Source organism: Leptonychotes weddellii, chromosome 16 (assembly GCF_054177405.1).
Source record: "Leptonychotes weddellii isolate Sample4059 chromosome 16, ASM5417740v2, whole genome shotgun sequence".
NCBI lineage: Eukaryota > Metazoa > Chordata > Mammalia > Carnivora > Phocidae > Leptonychotes > Leptonychotes weddellii.
Window position 1 is genome coordinate 31,384,780 of NC_138384.1, and position 22,827 is coordinate 31,407,606.

The window sequence follows — 22,827 nt, forward strand, 5'->3', positions numbered from 1 at the left end:
ATCTGCCTAGCAATTACTGAGAAGCTGGAAGGGAGGAAGAGAGGGTGGAAGGGAGGGAGAGAGGAAGGAAGGAAAGGAGGGAGGAAGGTGGGAAGGAAAGGAGGGAGGAAGGTGGGAAGGGAGAGAGGAAGGGAGAGAGGGAGACCATCTGCCTATCAGTTACTCAGAAGCTAGAAAACTTCCAATTGCTAGAGCCCTAGTTTGGGCTTCAAGATGTCTCAAGACAAGCCAAATCCCTTGTGACATTGGGTCAGTCCCGTCCACTGATTCAGAGCCTCAATTTCCCCATCTGTAAAACCAGAGATTCACCATCCATCAGTCACCCAAAAGCGTTCTGCCCTCACCAAAGAAGGCCAACCGGGCCCCTCTCCGTAGCCGTCGCCTTGCCCTCAACAAACATGGCCACTGCGCGTGACGTCGAGTTCCGTCGCCTCCGCCCTCCCTCCTTCCCTGGTGGGCGGCGAGCATCAATGACGGCGGCAGGCTGGGCGCATGCGCGGCGGCGGGGCCCTGCCCGCGGCGGCGGCGGCGGCGAAGGGGCGGAGGGGTTCTCTTCCCGCAGTTGCCAAGCTGCGGCGGCCGTGCAGGGATGGTGTAGCTGGGCCTGCGGGCAGGCGGCGGGGCGCGGGCGCGGGCGGGGGCGAGGCGGCCGCGACGGCCGACGCCGCCTGACGGGCTCGGGTGTAGCGGCAGCACGCTGAGGGGGCGTCGCCGCCGCCGGCCCCCGGCGCCGCCGCGGGAGGCCGCGCCCGCCATGGCGGCCCGGGCGGTGCTGGACGAGTTCACGGCGCCCGCGGAGAAGGCGGCGCTGCTGGAGCGGAGCCGCGGCCGCATCGAGGGCCTGTTCGGCGTGAGCCTGGCGGTGCTCGGCGCGCTCGGGGCTGAAGAACCGCTGCCCGCGCGCATCTGGCTGCAGCTCCGCGGGGCGCAGGAGGCGGTGCACAGCGCCAAGGTGAGTCCCGCCGCCGCCCCCGCGCGCCCGCCTTCCGCGGCCCGGCCCCCGCGGCCTCGGCTCAGCCGGGCTGCCTGGCCGCCCCCACCCCTTTCCTCCCTGCCCTTCGTACGGGGACGCAGCGAAGCGCCGTGGGTAAGAGCGCAGTCTTCAGAGTCCACGGACCTGCGTTCTCAGCTTTTCGAGCCATGTGACCTTGGGCTAGCGGTTCAGTCCTGGGGCGCCTCAGTTTCCCCATTTGTAAAGTGGCGCTGACGAAAGGATCTCCCTCGGAGGGCTGTCGCGAGGATTGGAGTAGGTGCTGTTGTAAAGCGCAGAGCTTAGTGGCTGGCGTGGAGTGAGCACGCTGCGAATGTTGCCTGTTGTGTTTTCCCTCCCGGCCCTGGAATGGTGCGCAGGGCCTGGTATCAGGGCCCACAGCCTCCTTGTCCACCACATCAGCCACCTTTCTCTTCCCAGGCCTCCAGTACAGTGGTTCTGAACCTTTTTGGGATTTCAGTCCCTTTTGAGAATCTGACAAAACCATTGTAGTAGTATAATACACAGAATATCAAGAAGAGATAGGATGTTTAATAATAGTGTTAAAAAGAGCATTATTTCTTGTATTGATGTTCAACTAACATTTAATGGTTATAGCACATAAGACGTTATGCTGAACACTTAAGGATTATCTGTTGCAGCTCTTAAAAAATCCAGTGAGGTAGATTTTATTATCTTCCTCTCTCTAAATTAACAGCTGGGGAAACTGAAACTCTGCAAGTGGTGACTCACCTTCTCTCAAAATCAGCATTTCAGGCTTATACCTACGCAACACCTTCAACTATTCCCCTTCCTTCCCAAGCCAAGAAACTAACAAAGCACATCCCCCCCTTTCCCAGTGGCCAAGTTTCTCCAGGTTTTCCCATCTAGTACGTGGGGGAACCAGGATTCAGATTTAGGGCCCTTGTTCTTGATACCTGTCTCCCAAATAATGAGCCCTCTGGCTGGGAAGAAAATGCTCCTTTTTTGGCATCCCACTTGAGAAATTTCACAGTGTACTTGGAGAATTAGATATGCTGTAATTCCTGACTCCCTTAGATAAAAAAGCCTGGGTGCTTTTTGTTTTAATATCTTCAGAAGAGATAGGACACTTAACTGTGATTCTTCTCCACAGCATAATTTATTTTTTTTTTTTTTTAAGATTTTATTTATTTGAGAGAGAGAGAATGAGAGACAGAGAGCACGAGAGGGAAGAGGGTCAGAGGGAGAAGCAGACTCCCTGCCGAGCAGGGAGCCCGATGTGGGACTCGATCCCAGGACTCCAGGATCATGACCTGAGCCGAAGGCAGTCGCTTAACCAACTGAGCCACCCAGGCACCCTCCACAGCATAATTTAAAACATTGAAGATGTTGAATCAGGTTTGCTTTCCTGTGCTTAATCTTTCCCCTAACTTTTAATTTTCCCCCTAACTTTTAATTTTCGAAGTGTTTTTATTTTAATTTTTTAAGGTAGGCTCCATGCCCAAAGTGGGTTTTGAACTCAAGACCCTGAGATCAAGAGCCACACATTCTATGGACTGAGCCAGCCAAGCACCCCCTAACTTTTAATTTTTAGCTTCCTGGGCCCCTCATTCTTTTCTCCCTAGCTACCGAATTTCTTCCCACTCCCCAGAGCTAAAAGGTTTGACATGACTAAGTCCTGTTAATGCTTCTGAAAATCTCTTAGATGCACTCATTCCTCTCCTTTCCATTGCCTCTGCTGCAATTAAGACCTTCATTCTTGGTATGTGCCCCTCCCTTAGTTCATTGCCCTCACTCCGTTCCTCCCTCTTTCCCTCCCTCCCTAGTACAACTTGCATTTAACTGATCCTCCCACAGAAAATCATTTTCCTGCCCTGGGACCTACGAGGACCTCCTGTTGCCTATCTCATTCACTCTAAACTCCTCTGGAGATTTACAAAACATTTACTAGTCCAGTCCCACCTTATTTTCCCAATTCTCTGTCATAGCAACTCTCAAGCTTAAACCTCTCCTGTTGTCTGACTAGTCTCACTGCTTTTACTTGTGCTTCACCTGCTCCTAGTTCAGCTTTACTCAAGACTCATCCCAAGTGTGGAAAGTGCTTCTTTTGCTCTACAGAAAAACCTGGCATATTCTGCCAGACCGTCCCAACTCCTGTTCTCTTGCTTGTCCTGCCACGCAGTTTAGCATAAGCTATTTGGTAAAGGTGTGTCTTAACAATATCTTGGTAGTAAGTGTCACTTGCCCATATATCATTGTGATGTGTGTTACTCATAATCCAATCCTCCCACTTGTAAGAAATCCTGTTTCTTTTTCCTTGAGACTCATGGGTAAGCATTGAATGCCATAGTTGTTCATTGGTTTTGGAGTTTGTTTTACATTGTTTTGAGGAAGAAAAAAACATTAACTTAAAAATTAAGAACAGGAAAGCAAACTTCAACATCTACGGTATTTTAAGTTAAGTTGTGGAGGAGGAGAAAGTTTGGGGGAAGGAAGATTTAGAGTAAATAAGAATTGTTTAAACTAGCTGGTAGGTAGAGTCCTGATTAAGATAAGATACAGGCAACTGTTTTGGGTCCCTTCGGATGGTTTACTTTGTTTTCCTGCTCTTTCACGGCATTTAGCTAATGCTAGAGTAGAGGAGAATGTGGAGATTTAGTTTGTTAGGGCTCCATTGGCTAGAGAGAATGGGGCCTACAGGTAGAAAGTGATAATGTCCTAGGTTTACAACAAAGACACACTCTAGAAGAGTGGCCACTTTTGTCAAAGGGGAAATGTGTTGGGGGAGACAGCACTTGAGCCGGGCTTTGAAGAGCCAGTAATATTCCCAGGTGGAGGTAGTTGTGAGCAAAGGCTTGAAGTCCAAAAACACACAGAATATCTTGGTAGGAAGTGTCAGAGCCTTGAGGGACCCAAATGCCAGGTTAAGCCATTGGGCCTTATTCAGTAAGTAGTCAGTGAGGATTTTTGAGAGAAGAAGGACTTGTCTTCTCTTTAGTTGGAAGGCAGGAAGACCCAACTGTGGAAAAGACATGTTCCAACCTGGACATGGGTAGGTGACAGTTTTCACTGGGATTTGGCAACTGAGTGGATGTAGGGATTGAGGGAGAGGTTTTAAACCTTGGTGTCAGGAAGGATGGTGGGTATGTTGTTTGACCTGTTGGTGGGGCCAGGTAACCAACATTTAAAGAAAATTTATGTGTCAGGAAGTTCACTAATGGTTGCCTCTGGACCTCAGGTAATCCACAGCCTAGTAGGGGAGACAAACTTGGAAACAAATAGTACAGTTTGATACATGTTAACAACTGATATATGTGCAAGGTGTTTACAGTAATACAGGAGAAGAAGGGTTGTTCTGCCTAACTGGGTGTTAAAGGATGAACAAGAGTTTTCCAGAGGGAAGAGCATGTGTAAAGTCACAGGGATATGAAATAGTGCTAGTTTATCACTGATTTCTCAAATCTAGCAGTAGATTGGTGGAAAGGGACCAAGTCGCAGGTACTTGGGGCCTGCAGAAGAACATGGATTTTACCAAGCAGGCAGGTAGTAGAGAGTCACGGAAGTGTTGTGAGAACAGGAGTGCTGCCATCAGATTTACATTTCTAAGAAATATCTCCATTGTCAGTGTTTATACGTCTAGGCTTGTTTTTCTCAGTGTGGTCCATTGCTGGTTTGTGTTGATGTAAGGGTAGAAATTGGGGGTGTTTAGTGACTTTTATGGCAATGTGACATTACCACGAGGGCTGGAGAGGCGATGTCTCAAAGAGCAGAAAACCAGTGGAGAACTTTGTACGTGGGGGCCCAGAAGGAGGGGGTTGAAGTCAGGGGTGGCTGAAGTTGTGGAATCAAAGGAGGTTGAGGACTGAATTTCAGAGAGGAAGTGTAGGTACTGACTTGATGCTGCCTCATTCATAGAGAGATCAAAGATGCAATGCCTGGGTGGGATCCTTGGAGTCAGACAGTGGTGGGGAGGGGTGAGGCTGAAAAGATCTCAGCCCTGGGAGCAAGAAGTTAGAACTCTTCCTTTAGCTCTAGGAGCCACAAATTCCATGCTCCATGGGTCCACGTGGAGAGACTGCATATGGAAGCAGCTGGTTGGTAGGGAGGACCTGGTGAGTAAGGTGCTCATGCTTTGTGGGAAAAGGTAACTGCCAATGCTTAGTATTAGCCAGTTGCATAGTAGGGGCCCAGTGATGTCTCATCTCATTATCTGAGAAAAGCCAGGGGTTTGGATTTCATAATGTTAAATCTATTTTGTTTTTTAAGAGGCAACTAATTTATGTTTTAAAAACCATGCATGCTGTGAATGATATCTCAATAAAATTTTCATTAATGTATTCTTTTAAAAGTGTATATGTTAAAAGCAAAAAGCAACCATGCATGCTAAACCAAACATGTCAGAGGACCAGGTTCAGCTTTTTAGGACCTCTTCTTTAGATATAGGAGACAGGATGAGTGATGATATGCTACCCCCTCTCCCATTTGGTGAAGAGGGCAGTTGAACACCTTCATGGCCTGTAGTACTGTCTCAATAAAGTAAGATACCAGTTCATGCCTAGAGAGGGAGGGTGGGAGCTTGAAGATGGTGGAGTGTTAGGGTGGATGCAGTGGAACTTGGAAGTGCATTGGAAGAGAACAAAAAGGGATTGGAACTGAAGTAAGGACCAGGGAAAGTTAAATGGCTGAATTTATACTATCACTTGATCCAGAAGTTCTTCAGTAGGTGATGATTTCCCCCACTCTGGGTATTGTAAAGCCAACACACCAAGGACTAAAGGAATCCAAGGTGTAATTGAACAAGGCAGAATGGGGCCCAGGCAATGCTTCTGAGTAGTCAGCATTATTTGGGTTAGAACAACCCAAAAATACATAAGAACCTTCTACTTTTAGTGAACTGACAGCCAGAGAGGTTCAGACTGGAGAGGAGAAGGCAGAAAGGGGCATAATGAACTGTGAGAACAAAGGAAGGAATAAGACCTTAGACCCTGTCACCTCCTAGACTCATGGAATCATATAGATAGGGCAAGTTCAGTGAGTATTGGAGAATTGTGGAAGTTGTAGTTAGGGAGGAATTTCAGAGATTGGAATCTTGGATATGGAGAAATTCTGAGAACCAAGGAGTGGTGCCTCAGTGGTCTGGGTATGAATGGAAGTATTGCCTTCAACTTAGAGAATTGAGAAGATAGAGGGGATGAAAGTGTGAGGCATCTGGAGATAACAGTGCTGAGGTCAGCAAGGTCCATAGTAGTGAATTGGGTGCTAATGTTAGTTTAGTTGGTTGATCCCAGAGCCTGTCCTGGAGGGTAACAAAACAGGAGGGAGTAATGGTAAACAAATGGCATGGCTACTTGTACAGTTTTTCCATGAACCTTTAGGTTGCTAACCACAATTGCCTATCAGTTGGTGTTTTAGGCATTACCTCATAACAGTGAGTAGCCACCATGAGCCATAGCCGGAACACCAGTCTGGAGGACTTATAAGAATAATTTGGAGGACTGGGAAGCCTTGGTGGCTCAGTTGGTTAAGCTTCTGCCTTCAGCTCAGGTCATGATTCCAGGGTCCTGGGATCAAGTTCTGCATTGGGCTCCCTGCTCAGTGGGGAGTCTGCTTCTCCCTCTCCCACTCCCCCTGCTTGTGCACTCTCTCGCTCTCTCTCTGACAAGTAAATAAATAAAATCTTTAAAAAAAAAAAAAAGGATTTGGAGGACTGATAAATCTTAAACATTGAAATTATAGTACACCCAAGAAACTATGCTAAGGTAGACTAAACATCTGATCCATTTTAATTTGTAAGGAAGAGGAAAAGAGAGGGAGAAAGAAGGTTGAAGAGTTGGCAGTTGTCCTTAGGGTTTTTACTTACATGTTTGTAGTATAAGAGAGGAGAAAGATAAGGATTAAAAAAAAAAAAAATGGAATTTGAGTAGAAGTGGCCCATTACTGCATTGGCTTCAGAGGGTTAAAATGGACACTGTATTGTTTCATTTCCTTTTCTGTTAGGAGAGCTTGGTACCTGATTTCATGAATGAATTCTTGAACAGTAGATTTGTTCATGGAGGAAATAATTTGTAGATGTAATACTGGGTAGTGACATGGAGTTTTTGTTTTGATTTTACCAGAAAGGTGGTGGGTGGCCTCTTTCATTTCCTAGAATGATTTTTTTTTTTTAACTCATGATAGTTGTGAAAATCATCTTCTTAAGAAATGGTGGTTTGTTCAGTTTCTTTTTATGGTTAATATTTTGGGGTTATACCAGAATGTTGAAATAAGGGATACTCACACTGGTTATACTGGGGTCAAAGTGATTGCTCATGACCGTAGTTTCCTCTTCCCTGTTTACCAGCTAGTATTGTAGGGTTTTAATTAAATCAAGGACAACATCTTGTTCTGTGTTGGCTTTTTACTAAATTAATGTAACTGTATTAAGTTAGAAGTCTTGCATTTCAAAGCCAAAATTATGGGGGAGGGGAATACTTAGAGTAATTAATTAAAGAACTGTTTTTTTTAATAAGTTATGTCAAATGGAAACAACATAGGAAACTTCTTTGTTTAAAGAAACAATTATTATTTTAAGAGGTTCCCTTTGACTTGGAGAAGGTTTTTCAGTTTAGTGCTGAGAGAATTAGTAATTTACATTAGTTGATGAGTAAAGAGCCACATAATAAATATTTTAGATTTTGTGGACTATACAGGGTGTCTGTCTCATACTCTGTTTTTGTTTTTGCTTTTTTACAACCTTTTTGAAGGTAAAAACAATTCTTATCCTGGGAGCTGTACAAAAATAGTCCAGAGATATCCAGTATGTAGCCACTACCACGTGGCTATTTAAATTAGTCAGAGTTCAGTGAAATACTTACTTTCTCAGTTGCATGTCAGGTGCTCCATGGCCACGTGTGACTAGTGTGTACCAGTGTGGGGTGGTGCAGTTAGAGAACGTTTGTGCTGTTTTGTCCAGAAGTTCTGTCAGACAGTGCACCCCTAGATAGGAAATAATCCTTGGTTGGGCCTCCTAGACAATTCTCTGGCATGACATTGAAAGGACATGCAGCCATTCTTTTACCTTACTTCCTGAGTATCTGTAATTTTTGTTGTGTCTCCTGTAATCATAAATAACTTCCAAGGACGACTCTTGATCATAGAACACATGCATATAGACTAGCTGCATTGTATTTGGAATATGGCAGGAGATATTAGCAATTAGTAAACCTGGAGAATTATCCTCTATGAAAATTTCATAGGGAACCTTCTGTTGCATTTTTAATAGCCAGGTGGTTTTCATTTTTAATTGCCTTTTATGGCTCTTTTATTCTAAAGCTAGGAAACAGACCTCCAAAAAAATCAAGAAAATCATCTTTCCATATTTCACCTATAGTATCTATACATTTGCATGACTTCTTCTCTTAAGGTTCCCAAAATATGCTAACATTTCTGGCCTGTCAGGAAGTGACTTTCTTTATACTATATGTAAGGCTGGGACCCTGTATGCCACAGAGCAGGTACCAGAGCAGTTCCCTGAGCATTGGTTCCATACATGAACTACAGTCCTTGTTTTGTAATAGTGATGCTGCCATATCTGATCCAGTGGGATTCGTAAATAAGCATTCTAGTTATGGCCTTGGTTGCACATTGAATTTGTCTAATTTTATCCTAGTTAAAGTGAGGACAGATTGTCACTGATCCCTATGCAAATAACCACATTGCCATGAAAAAGTAGAAGAAACCAGACTTCCTTTTTGATTTGACACAACTTAATAGTGTTACACTACTTAAGAAATATGGAGTACCCGGAAATAAGTCACCTAGTTTTAGCATCCTTCTTGTTAGAAGGTAAAAGACAAATCTTTGTGACTGATTGCTAGGGACCTTTGGGAAACCCCAAGGATAATTTAGGAGTTAATGCTTTCAGAGCGGTATACTGCACAGCACTAATGTGGATGAACCTCAAAGATAAGCCGAGTGAAAGAAGACTTTTATAAGACCAATTATTGTATGATTCTATATATGTGAAATACTGGATAGGGCAAAAAATTGTGTAATTATGGTGAAAAAATCAGAATAATTAGAGCAGAACAACTGGAAAAGGACATTAAGCATAGCCTGAGTATTAGCAATACTAGGGAATCACTGTTCATTTTGTTGGGTGCCGTAATGACATTGTGGTTTTATTAGAAAGCCTGTATGTGTATGTGTTTAAATTGCACTTGGTGTCTGACTCATTTGGAAATTAATGATGTATCTAAAGAGGACCTTCGTTAACCATTTACTGTTAGTCCAATCAAGGTTTTAAAGTTAACAAGGATATTGAAAATTATGCTTATGCTGACAGCTGAATAGCATATAATTTGTTATATTACGAAAGTTGTCAGTGTTATAATTCAATTTAGTTGAACATATAAGCTTGTATTTTTCCTAATTATAAATGTGAGTAATCATGAGTAATATTAGCTTATCTGACCGGCAAGCCAGCAAAGTTTAGAAAGTTCAGATATGTCTTCTTCATTTAAAAAAAAAAGTCTTATTTTTAAAAAAATATATGCGTGCATTGTATTCTACACTGATGAAATCAGGAAAGGGACATCTGTTTTTAAATTAACATTAAAATTATCAAATCAAACTGACCTAAGGATTATTTTCATTACATGAATTAGGATTCTTAAATAAAAATTCTTTTGAAGTGTCAGTTTCTATGAATTTGTGAGATTTTTTTCTTTTGGTCCTTAAAAGGCTAACGTAAGTATTAGATGTTTATTTCTTTATTTTCTAGGAATTCTAGGTATATAGATTTATGTAAAAGCTTGTTATTCTCTAAACCAATTAGAACAGTGGTTCTTTAAGAAACTTTCTAATTTAGGGGCGCCTGGGTGGCTCAGTCGTTAAGCGTCTGCCTTCAGCTCAGGTCATGATCCCGGGGTCCTGGGATCGAGCCCCGCATCGGGCTCCCTGATCAGCAGGAAGCCTGCTTCTCCCTCTTCCGCTCCCCCTGCTTGTGTTCCCTCTCTCGCTGTGTCTCTCTCTCTCTGTCAAATAAATAAATAAATAAATAATCTTTAAAAAAAAAAAAAACTTTCTAATTTATTAATACCCCTGGAGGTAGGAATATATTTCATACTCACACCATGAGAAATAAATTTTTTTTTTAAAGATTTTATTTATTTATTTGACAGAGAAAGACATAGTGATGGAGAGAGCACAAGCAGGCGGAGTGGGAGAGGGAGAAGCAGGCTTCCCACGGAGCAGGGAGCCCAATGCGGGGCTCCATCCCAGGACCCTGGGATCATGACCTGAGCCGAAGGCAGATGCTTAACGACTGAGCCACCCAGCTGCCCCACACCATGAGAAATAAAGGCTTTTCCTCATTTTATGGATAAAAACATGCAGAGAGCTTTGAGTTCTGGTTCCACAGTCTTAGCCATACGTCAGAAGTAATCAAAAAACACAAAACTGGTCCAGATTTCAAAAAGGCTGTTCTTTCAGTGGTTCTGAGACATGTTCTTACACAAACAGAAAAGACGAAAACCAGATTTTCTTGTAGTCTGTCATCCAGTAGAAAATAGATTCATCCTCCACTGACACATCCCTTGGTCAGACTGTAAAATCAGATTACTGTAGTCTAGGTTCGTGTGTACCGCTGACCTGGAAGTATGTAACCAGTGGTGCAGGTGCAGAAAGGGACATGTGGCCAAGAACTCTTAAAGCGAAAACAAAATCAAAAGAAGAAAAAAACAAGGAAATAGCACCAGTAAAATTGTCTTCCTGCTTGGGATTCACTCTGGGACCCAAAATGAGACATGGTTGGGCTTATACAACCCATGCAGTCCTCTTTGTGGGCCACTCAGTTTAATAGCTCCAAGCAGGTGAGTCCACTTGGACATCTCCATGAGTCCTATAAACTGCCAAAGTGTAAGTTAAAAAAAAAAAAAAAAAACCAAAAAACTGTAAATGTGACTTTCAGACAGATAACTCATGAATGAGGGAACCAGCAGTAAGGTAAACCTGGTTCAGAGAGCATTTGAGGATCTGAGTATTTACACTAAAAGAATGGTGGAGTAAAATTGCTTGATGAGATACAGATTGCTTTATATCTCTCAGAGCAGTAAAAAATGGAGATACTGGCATCTCTGCTGGACAAAAAAATCTACATTTTAATATGTAGCATCCCGGTTTAGGCCCAAATGAGTAATGAATGGTATGTCAGACAAAGGTAAATTTCTCAGAGAATTAAATACTCTGTGGGTGGGCCAAAGAGAGTGCTCCATTATGATCGAAAGGCTATCCTTTTGCCTTATTTTGGAGTATTTAAAACTTTCTTAACGTTATACAAACTATTAAAATGGGACCCCTCCCCCCACCTCATTTTGGTCATCTTGGCCATTTTCTCTTCTACAGGATTACCCACATCATTGATACTAGGCTGGATGTTGGCCTGTGTTCTCAAACTTACTGATTTCTTTCTTTTTTTTTAAGATTTTATTTATTTATTTGACAGAAACAGAGTTAGCGAGAGCAGGAACACAAGCAGTGGGAGTGGGAGAGGGAGAGCAGGCTTCCCGCCGAGCAGGGAGCCCGATGTGGGGCTTGATCCCAGGACCCTGGGATCGTGACCTGAGCAGAAGGCAGACGCTCAACGACTGAGCCACCCAGGCGCCCCTCAAAGTTACTAATTTCTTTTTGAATGCATATTTGTTCAACATTCATTGATTAGTTCAGGGTTTCTCAACAATGGCACTATTGACATTTTGGTTAGAGAGTATTTTGTTGTGGGGGTTGTATTGTGCTTTCTAGGATGTTTAGCAGCATCCCTGACCTCTACCCCTGAGATGCCAGGAGCACCCCATCAGGGTGACAATCAGAAATGTCTCCTGAACTGCCAGTGCCCCCAGGAAGAGCAAAATCATCCCTGGTTGAGAACCACTGTGTTAAATAACCAAGGCCAGGCCCCGCACTGTCTAGTCGAGTTGTGTAAATGCTGTAGTTCAAATAATGAGATAACCGTTGTGTGTAGAAAACATTAACATCTCCCTCACCCTGTTCTTGAAAGGTGTTTTTGGATGAATATAAGGAAGGAAAGGTTAAAGTAGGCTGCAGAAATAAGAAAATGGACTAAAATCCAAACCACAGAGGACTTTGAATATGGTTCTGAGGATCTTGAACATTAATGCTATGTAGTGAGGACCTTTAGAAAGTTTTTGAGTAAGGAAGTGAAACAGGTGTGCTTTCACATGTCACCAATACTGTTACTAGGGGGTGGAGTGTGACAAGACTCGCAACAGAAAGAAGGGTTTAGAGTTGGTTGCAGTAATACTCATGTGAGACAAGATTTGTGAAAAATTGCATGTGATGAGAAGGAAAGAAAGCTTTGAATCCAGGCAACTATGTTTCATTTTCAAGGGAACTTGGACCAAAGACAAGTGGAGAGCTGTGAGCTCTGATGCAGATCATTAAATTTGAGGCACTTGTGGGACAGTCCAGTAGAAGTGCCCAGGGGATGGATAGTTTGCAGCCTATTGGTTTTAAGGGCTAGAGATGGAGATTTGGAGTTGGCATCATAGAAGTAAAAGTTACGGTTGGAATTGAAGAGTCTGTGAGAATATAATTGAGGGAGAAGACCAGGAAGGAACCTTGGGGAAGGCATACGTTTAAGGTGCAGTAGGAAGTGACAGCAGAGGATTTTGGGAAGTAGTCAGAAAGATAGGAAGTAGACAGCTAGCAGTATTTCCGAAGCATGGAGAGGAAATAACTTGTCAAGGAGAAGTTGGGCAACCATATCGTGCTACAGAGAGCCGGAGTAGGGGAGTACAGAGAAGGGGCCTTTGCGTTTGACAGTAGTTGTCATGGTTGGCTTCAAGAAAGTGGTTTCAGTTTGAATGGGGGCAGAATCCAGATTTCAAGGGGTTGGCAGTGAAATGGAGTTTAGGCTACTTTTTCAAAAAGTGTGGAAATGAAGACAGAGATGGAGCAGTCCCGTGCTTAGGCAGTAGGGCTGAAGGAAGTGTTCTGTAGGATCAGGGAAACCCACACAGGTTTGTAGGTGGGCAGGGGTGAGTAAAAAGGGAGTGATGAATCAAGACCTGGGAAAGGGGCATGGCTTTGAAACAGAAGGAAGGAGAGAACAAATTAATGAAAGGTAGAATTTTTTAGATGAAAAAGGAGAGGCAGTTGAAGAGGTTCACAAATGTTGGCCTCTGGACTGTGATAAAATAATTTATTTTACTAAGAGTGAGAAGAGTAACAAATGAAGTTTGGGACCTGAACATAATTTGGGAAGAGTGAAGAATAAACTGTTCAGGAGAACTGAAAGTTTTCGAAGCTGTAGAATTTCGGAGATTTACAGGAATGGGGATGAAGTCAAGGGTAAATACTGAGTGTGGCCCCTGGTCCTGTTTCAAGAAGTACACTCAGAGTGAGCATGAAGGAAATTCTTCCCTGTGGAGCTGTTAAGGCACCCCTCCTGGCAAAGAACTTGGTAGACATTTTAGAAATGAGATTGAAGAGAAAGATGGAACAGAAAGCAAATGTGGGAATTGCATTGGAAAAATGGCTAATATGGTTATTCATTTTATAGCAATATTATTAATATAGATAGCCAGATAGATACCTAAAATGGATCTGTTACAAATTTGTAGATTAATGATGTTAAAAAGCTTGTTTTTTCCTAAGGCTTATATGGTGCTTCGAACTTACACATATTCTTTGGGATTCATGTCAATGTCTAAAAATCTCATTACTACTCCTACTTTCTTTTTCTCTTAGAGATAACATACAATACCATTTATGCAAGAGTCTCCTAAATATAAGAAATCTTTAGAATCCTGAAGTGTGCAGCCAGAGATGAGAACTACTGTTCCAAAACATTTTAGGAATCTCTCTAATGTATTAAGAGCTTTCTTGCCTGCATAGTTTCTTTTTCCTCGATGATTTGTGGCCCACTTGAGTGTCTTCTGTTACGTTGTGCTACGGCACAGTTACGCTCCTGGCGGCTGCCAAAATGTGTTAGATTTGCGCTCATGCTACCTGATCTTGAGTTGCTGTGGTTTTAACCATCATGTCTTCCTTAAATTTGTTTTTGCACCTGTGCTGTCCGTTGTCATCTACTGTTACGGGCTCTGTAGGTAGTGCCCTCTGTTCCTTCTGTACTTTCAACCAGCTGCTTCAAACCATATGTGACCTGGGCCACAAGCTGACAAAGCCCCTCACGTGTGCGCCCATGATAAGAGATGGTAGATGGTGAACAGTGGTGCCGAGAAACCTTTCCCCGGGTCAAACCTGTAGACTCTTGAGTAGCCACTTTGATCTTTTCTGATTTTAGATAGGTTCTGAAGGGCACAGGTTGCCAGGACCTTCTGTCTGGATTTGTGAAATGTTAGAATAGAGTTGAGAAGAGCTGAGTTTGTAGAAGGTAGAATAATAGAAAGTCACTTTGCTATTGAAAGGGAAGTTATTATTGTATGTACCAGATGCCTCCTCCCCTTCTTTTTTTTTCCTTAAAAGCCTGAGTAGAGTAAACAGAATATGAATATTGCAGGATGGGGGAGACAGTTTTTGCCTAACATTCAAATGTTCAGATAACCAAATACAGCCAAATGCAAATGATGGATATTTGGGTCCACAGATGTTTATCAGTGCAACTGATGGCCAGACATCTAGAATGTAGTAATACTGTATACTTGTATACTTTATTGTTCACTTCTGAATTTGAATATAAAAATCCATTGTTGCTACTTAGTAATTCACAAGAGTAAATTATTAATGAAAAAATGGTAGTCTGAATCTCAAGGGATAATTACTCCTTTCTTTTGGGAGTATACACATAGTTTTGTGCATGTGAAGCTATAACAGGCTCTTAGCACAACTCTCCCTCAAAACTATGCATTTAATCTTGCAGTAATAGTTTTAGTTTCTTGGGGAATAATGTCAGATGACTCTGCTTATATTAGGCATTTCTCTGCCAGTCCTCCTGGTGCTTACACACTGAGAGCCACCGGAGCTCTCCTGAGGCCCTCTGTCATCTTTTCAGAGGATCTCACTTTTACTTAATTTTTTTTTTTCTCTGAAAGATAGTAATCTAAATAGTATCTGGATACATCCCCAAGAATATCTCTTGCTGTGAAATGATTGCATAAGCAATGAAAAGTAAATTGATTTTTTCTTAATCACACATCAGATTTAAAATTTTAGAGTATGTATTTTCTGTAGGTTCAAATGTATAAAATTAAGTTGGTAAAAACATACAGACTTTTATAATTATCATTAAATGATAATATGGGAAATCTCTGTACCTTCTCAATTTTGCTATGAACCTTTAACTGAAAAAGTATTTAAAAAAATCAAAATCAGGATTTTCACTAATCTTTGCAGTTACCTGTCTTATCTCAGCATCCAGTTTAATTTTTACCTTTTTTTGTTGTTGTTGCATAGGATTGAGAACATCCTAAATCAATCAGTACAATCACAATTAATTAGTTATAGCTCTTCTTGAAGATTATACCAATCCAGAAAAATAACAGAAATAATGGAAAATGTTTGTTTCAGAGATGAATCACTCACAATATTTCAAAACAGCTAACATTTTTTTTGTTAAATGTCAGATAAGAATGAAGCAAAACAAAATTAACACCAAAGCTATCACTAATATAGCATCACAACATGCTATGTATCCATTTTTAAAATTTAATTAAAATTAGGAAATAAGGAGTATACCAAAATAATATATGCACGTGGTTAAAACAAAAAAGTAGTACTGAGGGTTTTTATAAGAAACAGTAACAGTCCCTTCTACTTCCTAAAGGCAACTACTTTTTACAGTTTTTAGCTGTTTGTTTTGATGGTTACCTAAAGAATTATAAATATACTGCTATTTCTTATAAATTTTAGGCATTATCCACTTTCTTTAAGATAGATGAGGTGGGGCACCTGGGTGGCTCAGTCGGTTAAGCATCCAGCTCTTGGTTTTGGCTCAGGTCATGATCTCGTGGCCCTGGATCGAGCCCCTCATCAAGGTCTGCACTCAGTGTGGAGTCTGCTTCAGATTCTCTCTCCCTCACCCTCACGCTCACTCTCTCTTTATCTCAGATGAATAAATAAAATCTTCAAAAAAAAAATCAGTGAGGCAAAAACTACCCCCCATTTTCCCATTTGCTATGGTCTGAATATTTGTTCTGTCACAATTCATATGATGAAATCCCAATGCCTGATATGATGGTATTAGGAGGTGGGGCTTTGGGGAGGTGATTAGGTCAGGAGGGGCTCGATTGAAGTTAATACCCTTATAAAAGAGGCCCGGGAAAACTCCTTTGCTTCTTCCACCACGTGGAAATACAACAAGAGGTCTTTACCTGAAAGAGAGCCCTTACCGGAGCACACTGGCCCTCTGATCTTAGGCTTCCAGCCATCAGAACTGTGAGAAATAAATTTCTGTTGTTTCTAAGACACCCAGTCTGGTATTTTGTTATAGCAGCCTGAATGAACTAAGACACCAGTATAGTTTTTTTATTTTTAGTTAAAGCAAGAAGCAAGGTTTATGTAGTAATATGACTTATGTAAATATTACTGCAAAGCCCAGTACTGTATTACATTATGTTTTCCTTCTGATACAGCTTTTAATTTTTACTGTAATTTATCTGCCCTCTTTTCATCTACTTGTGAAATATGATTTAAACACACCCTTAATATTGTACAAATACTCCTTTATATCAGCTACTCATTGAGCTTCCTTTTCTGGGAGAACGTCCCTTGAGCCTCCTTCCCTCCTCCACTCAGCTAGTTGCTCAGCTTGTTTGCCGCACAGCTATAGTTTTTGGACTTCGTTTGCCAGTCTTGGATTGAATTTACTAATTACTTCATCTCCCTTATTTTTGGTGGCCGTCATCTTCAAATAGTTTTTCAAGAAAACAGTCTGTGGGAGTAATTTTGTTGGCTTTTAGCATGTCTAGAAATGTCTTTAATGTGGATGGTATAGAATTATGGATTGAAAATCACTTTCCCTTAGAATTTTGAATGCATTGCTGTCCTTTTTCTCCCCCATTCGTCCAGATCTGCTGTTGAGAATTTCTGATATTCCGATTGTCATTCTTTAAATGTGCCCTGTTCCCATCCTGTCCGCAGATTTTTTTCTTGTGGGCCTTTAAAAAATAATCATGCTTGGATATTCTAGAGACCCTAAGATAGTACCTGTGTGCTTTAGTTCCCAAACAGGATTTGATGTAACTTTTTCACTGATCATACATGGGTCTTGTGTATTTTAGTTCCAGGAAATTATTTGTTATACTTCTTTATTAATTGCCATTCTGTTTTTGTTTTTGGTTTTGGTTTTTTTTTTGGAATGTCAGTTATTTGGATTTTGGATATTGTGTATGGACCCTTAAAGTTTCTTTTCCCTCCTGTTTTGCACTTTGTTTTTTGTGGTACTTTTGGAGAGATTTCTTTCGCTATGTCTTTGAAATTCTTCTGTTGACTTTTATTTTGGTCATCATATCCTTAATTTACTAGTACTCTTATTTTGATTATTTGTCTTTCTTTAGCATCTTGATTTCTGTTATATGAATTCATTATCATCGTATATCTTTTTTGAAAGCACTAATTAAACTTTTGTTGAAGTTTTCTTTCCTATCCTACATTCAGTACCTAGTTTCGCTCTATTTTATGTTCTATTCTATTGGTTTCTGTCTTTCATATTTGAGATCTTATTCTGACATGGGTCCTTTTTATATTTCATATGGAATCTGAAAAACTAGTTGGAAGCCTTGTGTCTGGGTAGGATCTGTTGCTAGGTGGGCTTTACAACTTGGATCAGTTTGAGAGTTAGCCCTTGTTTGAGAGGATACTTGTTTTAGAAGCCTTTTATCTGGAGAAGAAACCTTCTCTCCAGGTTGGCTAATAATTGCTGGCATTCCACTGAGTGGGTGTGATCAACTTTTTCTCATCCAGTGGCTGCACAGTAGTCTCAACAGTATTTGACTCATGTGAATTCAACCAAACACTTATGCTAAACAGGCAGCATTACTTAAATATTAACAGGAAGCCAGGAGATTCTAGTTCTGAGGAAGATAGAACAAGCATACTCTACCCCGTCACTTCTATTGAATATAGTTAGAAAACCTGGATAGAATGCATGGAGCAGCTAATATGAGGGCTCTGAAAAGTAAACAGTAGGCAGACTGGGTTAGAAAACCAGAATTCAGAGCACCACCAAACCAGTGGTGAGTTTGCCATTTTTTCCTCTCTTTTGTCCCCCAGCCTGAATTCAGCACAGCTCAACCTGGAAGTGAAATGAGCACCAAGGCATAGAAAGAGCAGTAGGAGAAGCCCTCTAGTTTGGGCTCAAGGGTCAGAAAAGGGAGCACCTAATAGAAGGCAAAGGCCATTTTCTTCATTCCAATGCATACCAGCTTCCAGACAATCTTGTGACCGTGGCAGGGGGAGGTTGCAGGAACCAAAATTCTGAGGGAGGATAACCTTCCTCTCCAATTGGTGGAGTTGTGGTCTCAAGAGGATGGGGCCAGCCTCATTACTTTCTCTGTGTGTGTCCTCTGGGATGACCCAGGCACAGCTGCAGAATGCAAGGCAAAGTGGGGTAACCAAAGCCCCAGCTTTCTAACTGGAGGACTGAAAAAAAGACCATCAGGGAACCAGAAAGCACTAAAAATATGGCAGAGAGGGAGGAGCTCAGAAAAGTGACTCCATAAAGTTTGTTGATGATCTCCTGGGTTTATCCCTAAACTGCACATGTGTGGATCTACTTTTCATCAGGATAACAAAGACTTTTGAAAACTGAACTAACAGAAAAACTACCATCCAGGTCCCAGATTGGCCTCTGGTAGCACACATGCGGAACAGATACAGATAACATCGCAGAGACTTTAAAAACTGAATTGACACTAGAATCACAGCTTACTGAAGACAGGTTGCAGCTTGCAGCCTGAATCTAACTAGGTCAATTACCTGCTAGAACAGAAGTATCAACATTCATCCTAGGATTTAAATAAGACTCAGAGTCTCATAATATTCAGAATGAATACAATACAGAATCACTTGGCATGTGAAGAACAAGGAAAATATCAGCTCTCCTGAGAAAAGACAGCAGACACCAATGCCAAGATGACACAGATGTTAGAATCATCTAACAAAGACTTTTTTATTTTATTTTTTTAAGATTTATTTATTTGAGAGCATGCCCACGAGCTGGGGAAGGGGGGGCAGTACGAGAGAATCTCAAGCAGACTCCCTGCAAAGCACAGAGCCCAACTTGGGGCTGGATCTCACAACCCTGAGATCATGACCCGAGCCAAAATCAAGAGTCGGATGCTCAATTGACTGAGCCACCCAAGCGTCCCTTACCTACCTACCTATCTATCTATCTGTGTATCTCTCTATCTCCACACCCATTGTGGAGCCCAATGTGGAGCTTGAACTCATGATCCTGAGATCAAGAGATCTGAGCTGAGATCAGGACTCAGACACTTAACCAACTAAGCCATCCATGTGCTCCATCTAACAAAGACTTTAAAAACATCTATTATAAAAATGCTCCAACAGACAATCACAAATACTCTTAAAAGTAATTAAAAAATAGAAGGTTTCAGCAGGGAAATAGAAGATACAAAGAACCAAATGGAAAGGTTAGCAGTGAAAAATACAATAACCTTAATTAAAAACTCACTGGATAGGCTTGATTTTAAAATGTAGGTGACAGAAGAGTCAGTGAGTTTGAAGATAGAAAGTAGAAGTTATCCAATCTGAATGAGAGGAGACAAGAGTGTGGCGCTAAAAAAATTTGGAGAAATAATGGCTGAAGACTTCCAAAACCTGGCAGAAGATGTAAACATGTAATTTAAGAAGCTCAGTGAACACAAACAGAATAAGCTCCAGGACTTCCACATCCAGATGTCATAGCCTCAGTGCTGAAAACTGAAGACAAATGAAAAATTATGAAGGCATCTAGAGAAAAACACATGTAGAGTAATTGCAATCAGAATGAGTACAGGTTTCTCATCAGAAACCACAGAGGCCAGAGAAGTGGCACAATATTTTTGAAGTCATAAAAAACAAAACAAACAAAAAAATGTTAACCAAAAATTCCCTATCCAGTGAAGTTATCCTTCAAGAATGAAAGTGAAATAAAGCATGATAAAAATTCTCAGTTGCAGAAAAACTAAAATGAAATCATTGCCAGTAGCCTGCTCCAAAAGAATTGGTAAAGGAAGTGCTTCAGACAGAAATGATAAATATCTGGATAAATATAATAGATTACTTTCTCCTCTTGAGTTCTTTAAAATGAGTTAATGGTTGAAAACAAAATTTATAACGTAGTCTAATGGGATTTCAAATATATATACATGTAATTTATGTGATAGCTATAACATACAAGGGAGGGCAGAGAGAATGGAGACCAAGGTTAAGGATGATAGTGGTGTTCTAAAATTTATACCCGGGGGATTTTAAGTTACGGAAGTGACTGAATGATGGCGTGGAGAAGTCAATGCCACTGAAGGAAGATTTTGATTATTTATATCTCCCAGGAGAAGGATGCATACTTCACTGTGCTGGGCTACAGGTGAAGCATCAGGTTTTGGTCAGGAGGCAGAAGCAGGAGCAAGGGGGAAGGCAAGGCAGGATAGGATAAACCGCTTAGAATTGGCTAGTTTGGGTAATTCTAGTGGGCTTTGGGACATAAAGACTGCTTTTAGTTGTCTGGTTTCTGGCCCAGGCTTGATACAGGGTAGGGGAAATATTGGCTTAGTGTGTGAGTTAGATAAGGAGATGGGGGTGGAGGGGGCCCACAGCCCTAGATCGGTCAGTCTGCACACATGTCCACCCCTGATAGAAATCAGAGGTAAGTCTCTCCTCAGGTCTGAAAGGCCCCCTAAGATGTCAGAACATCTTAAGATACAGAAAATAAAAGAATGGCTAGTGCAGACGATAAGGTTTATACATTCTTTTTGAAATGATAAAATACTGACTTTGAAGTGGATCAGTTATGTTATAATTGATATCATGACCGCTTTAAAAACTATACAAAGAGATATAATAAAAAATGCAATAAATAAATTATAATACTAAAAAATATTTGTATAATGCAAAAGAAGGCCAGGTAAGGAAAAAAAGGATTTAGGAGTAGGGAACAAGCAGAAAATAAATAAATGGTGGACTTAAACCCAAACAATAATTTCATTAAAAGTAAATAGTATAAACACACCAATTAAAAGAGATTGTCAGAGTGGATTTAAAAAACATAACCAAACTATATGGTGTCTTCATGAAAGTTATTTCAAATATAATGATACAGGTAAGTTAAAATGAGGGTAAAACATACTGTGCAGCCATTAATCAGAGCAAAGCTGGAATGGCAATATTACTGTCAGACAAAGCCTTCAGAGCAAACAGGAGTATTTACATAATGATAAGAGGGTCCATTCACCAAGAAGACCTAACAGGGCTTAAATGTGTATATTCCTAACAGTACAGCTGCAAAATATATGAAGCAAAACCTGGGAGAATTGACAGGGGAAATTCTCTCAACAAATGACAGAACTATCAGAAGATCAGCAAGAGGGGCACCTGGGTGGCTCAGTCGTTAAGCATCTGCCTTCGACTCAGGTCATGATCCCAGGGTCCTGGGATTGAACCCCCATCGGGCTCCCTGTTTGGTAGGAAGTCTGCTTCTCCCTCTCCCACTGCCCCTGCTTGTGTTCCTCTCTCGCTGTCTCTCTCTCTGTGTCAAATAATCTTTAAGCAAAAAAAGATCAGCAAGAATAAGAACTCAACATCATTAGCCAGCCAGGTCCAAATAGATGTTTTTTGAACATTGCCCAAAGGTCGCAGAATGCACGTTCTTTCCAAGTACCCACAGAACATCCATCAAGATAGACCATATCCTGGGCCATAAAACAAATCTCAACAAATTTAAAAAATAGAAGTCATTTAGTGTGTTCTCTGATTACCAAGGAATCAAACTAGAAATCAATAACAAAGATAACCAGAAAATCTCCAAATATTTGGAAACTAAACAACACTCTTCTGAATATTGAATAATTTCTAGAGAAATTTAAAAAATACATTGAACTAAATAAAAATGAAAATACAGCATATCAAAATGTGTGGGATGTAGCTTAAAGTAGTGCTGATTTATAACATAACTACTTTAGAAAAGAAGAAAGTGTCAAATCCATAATCGAAGCTCCCACTTCTAGGAACTAGAAAAAGAAGAGCAAAATAAGTGCAGAGCAAGCAACAGGAGGGAAATAGCAGAAGTCAACAAATTTGGAAAAAACAGAAACAATAGAGAAAAATCAATGAGATAACAAGCTTGTTCTTTGGGGGAAAAAAATCAGTAAAATTAACCTCTTAGCAACCCTTAAGAAAGCAGACATGAATTACTAATATCAGGAATGAAACAGGGTATCAACTGTAGAGTAGACCCTGCAGACATCAAAAAGATATGGAAACACTACAAACAACTTGCACGCATAAAGTTGACAGCTTAGTGAAATCGGCCAATTCCTCAAAAAGTACAAACTACCATAACTTATCCAACATGAAATAGATAATTTGAATAGACTTACAGCTGTTAAGGAAATTGAATTAATAATTTGAAAATTCTTAGAACTATCTCTCACATGAGTCCATCAACATCCTAAAGGAGAACACAGGCAGCAACCTCTTCGACCTCAGCCGCAGCAACTTTTTCCTAGAAACATCGCCAAAGGCAAGGGAAGCAAGGGCAAAAATGAACTATTGGGACTTCATCAAGATAAAAAGCTTTTGCAAAGCAAAGGAAACAGTCAACAAAACCAAAAGACAACCGACAGAATGGGAGAAGATATTTGCAAATGACATATCAGATAAAGGGCTAGTATCCAAAATCTATAAAGAACTCATCAAAC

General features: G+C 41.1%; 1 protein-coding gene across 2 annotated transcripts in view; it reads left to right on the forward strand.

Moving 5' to 3' along the window:
* Window positions 1-545: 545 nt before the first annotated feature.
* The window catches only part of N4BP1 (NEDD4 binding protein 1), a 48,899-nt gene continuing 26,617 nt past the window's right edge, over window positions 546-22,827 (forward strand). Inside the window, exon 1 of one of the 2 annotated variants that reach the window (XM_081806626.1) lies at window positions 546-952. In XM_081806626.1, coding sequence (XP_081662752.1) covers window positions 755-952 — 198 coding nt within the window. In that variant the 5' untranslated portion in view covers window positions 546-754. The remainder of the gene's footprint in view (window positions 953-22,827) is intronic. The other variant, XM_081806625.1, reaches the window with a different exon arrangement.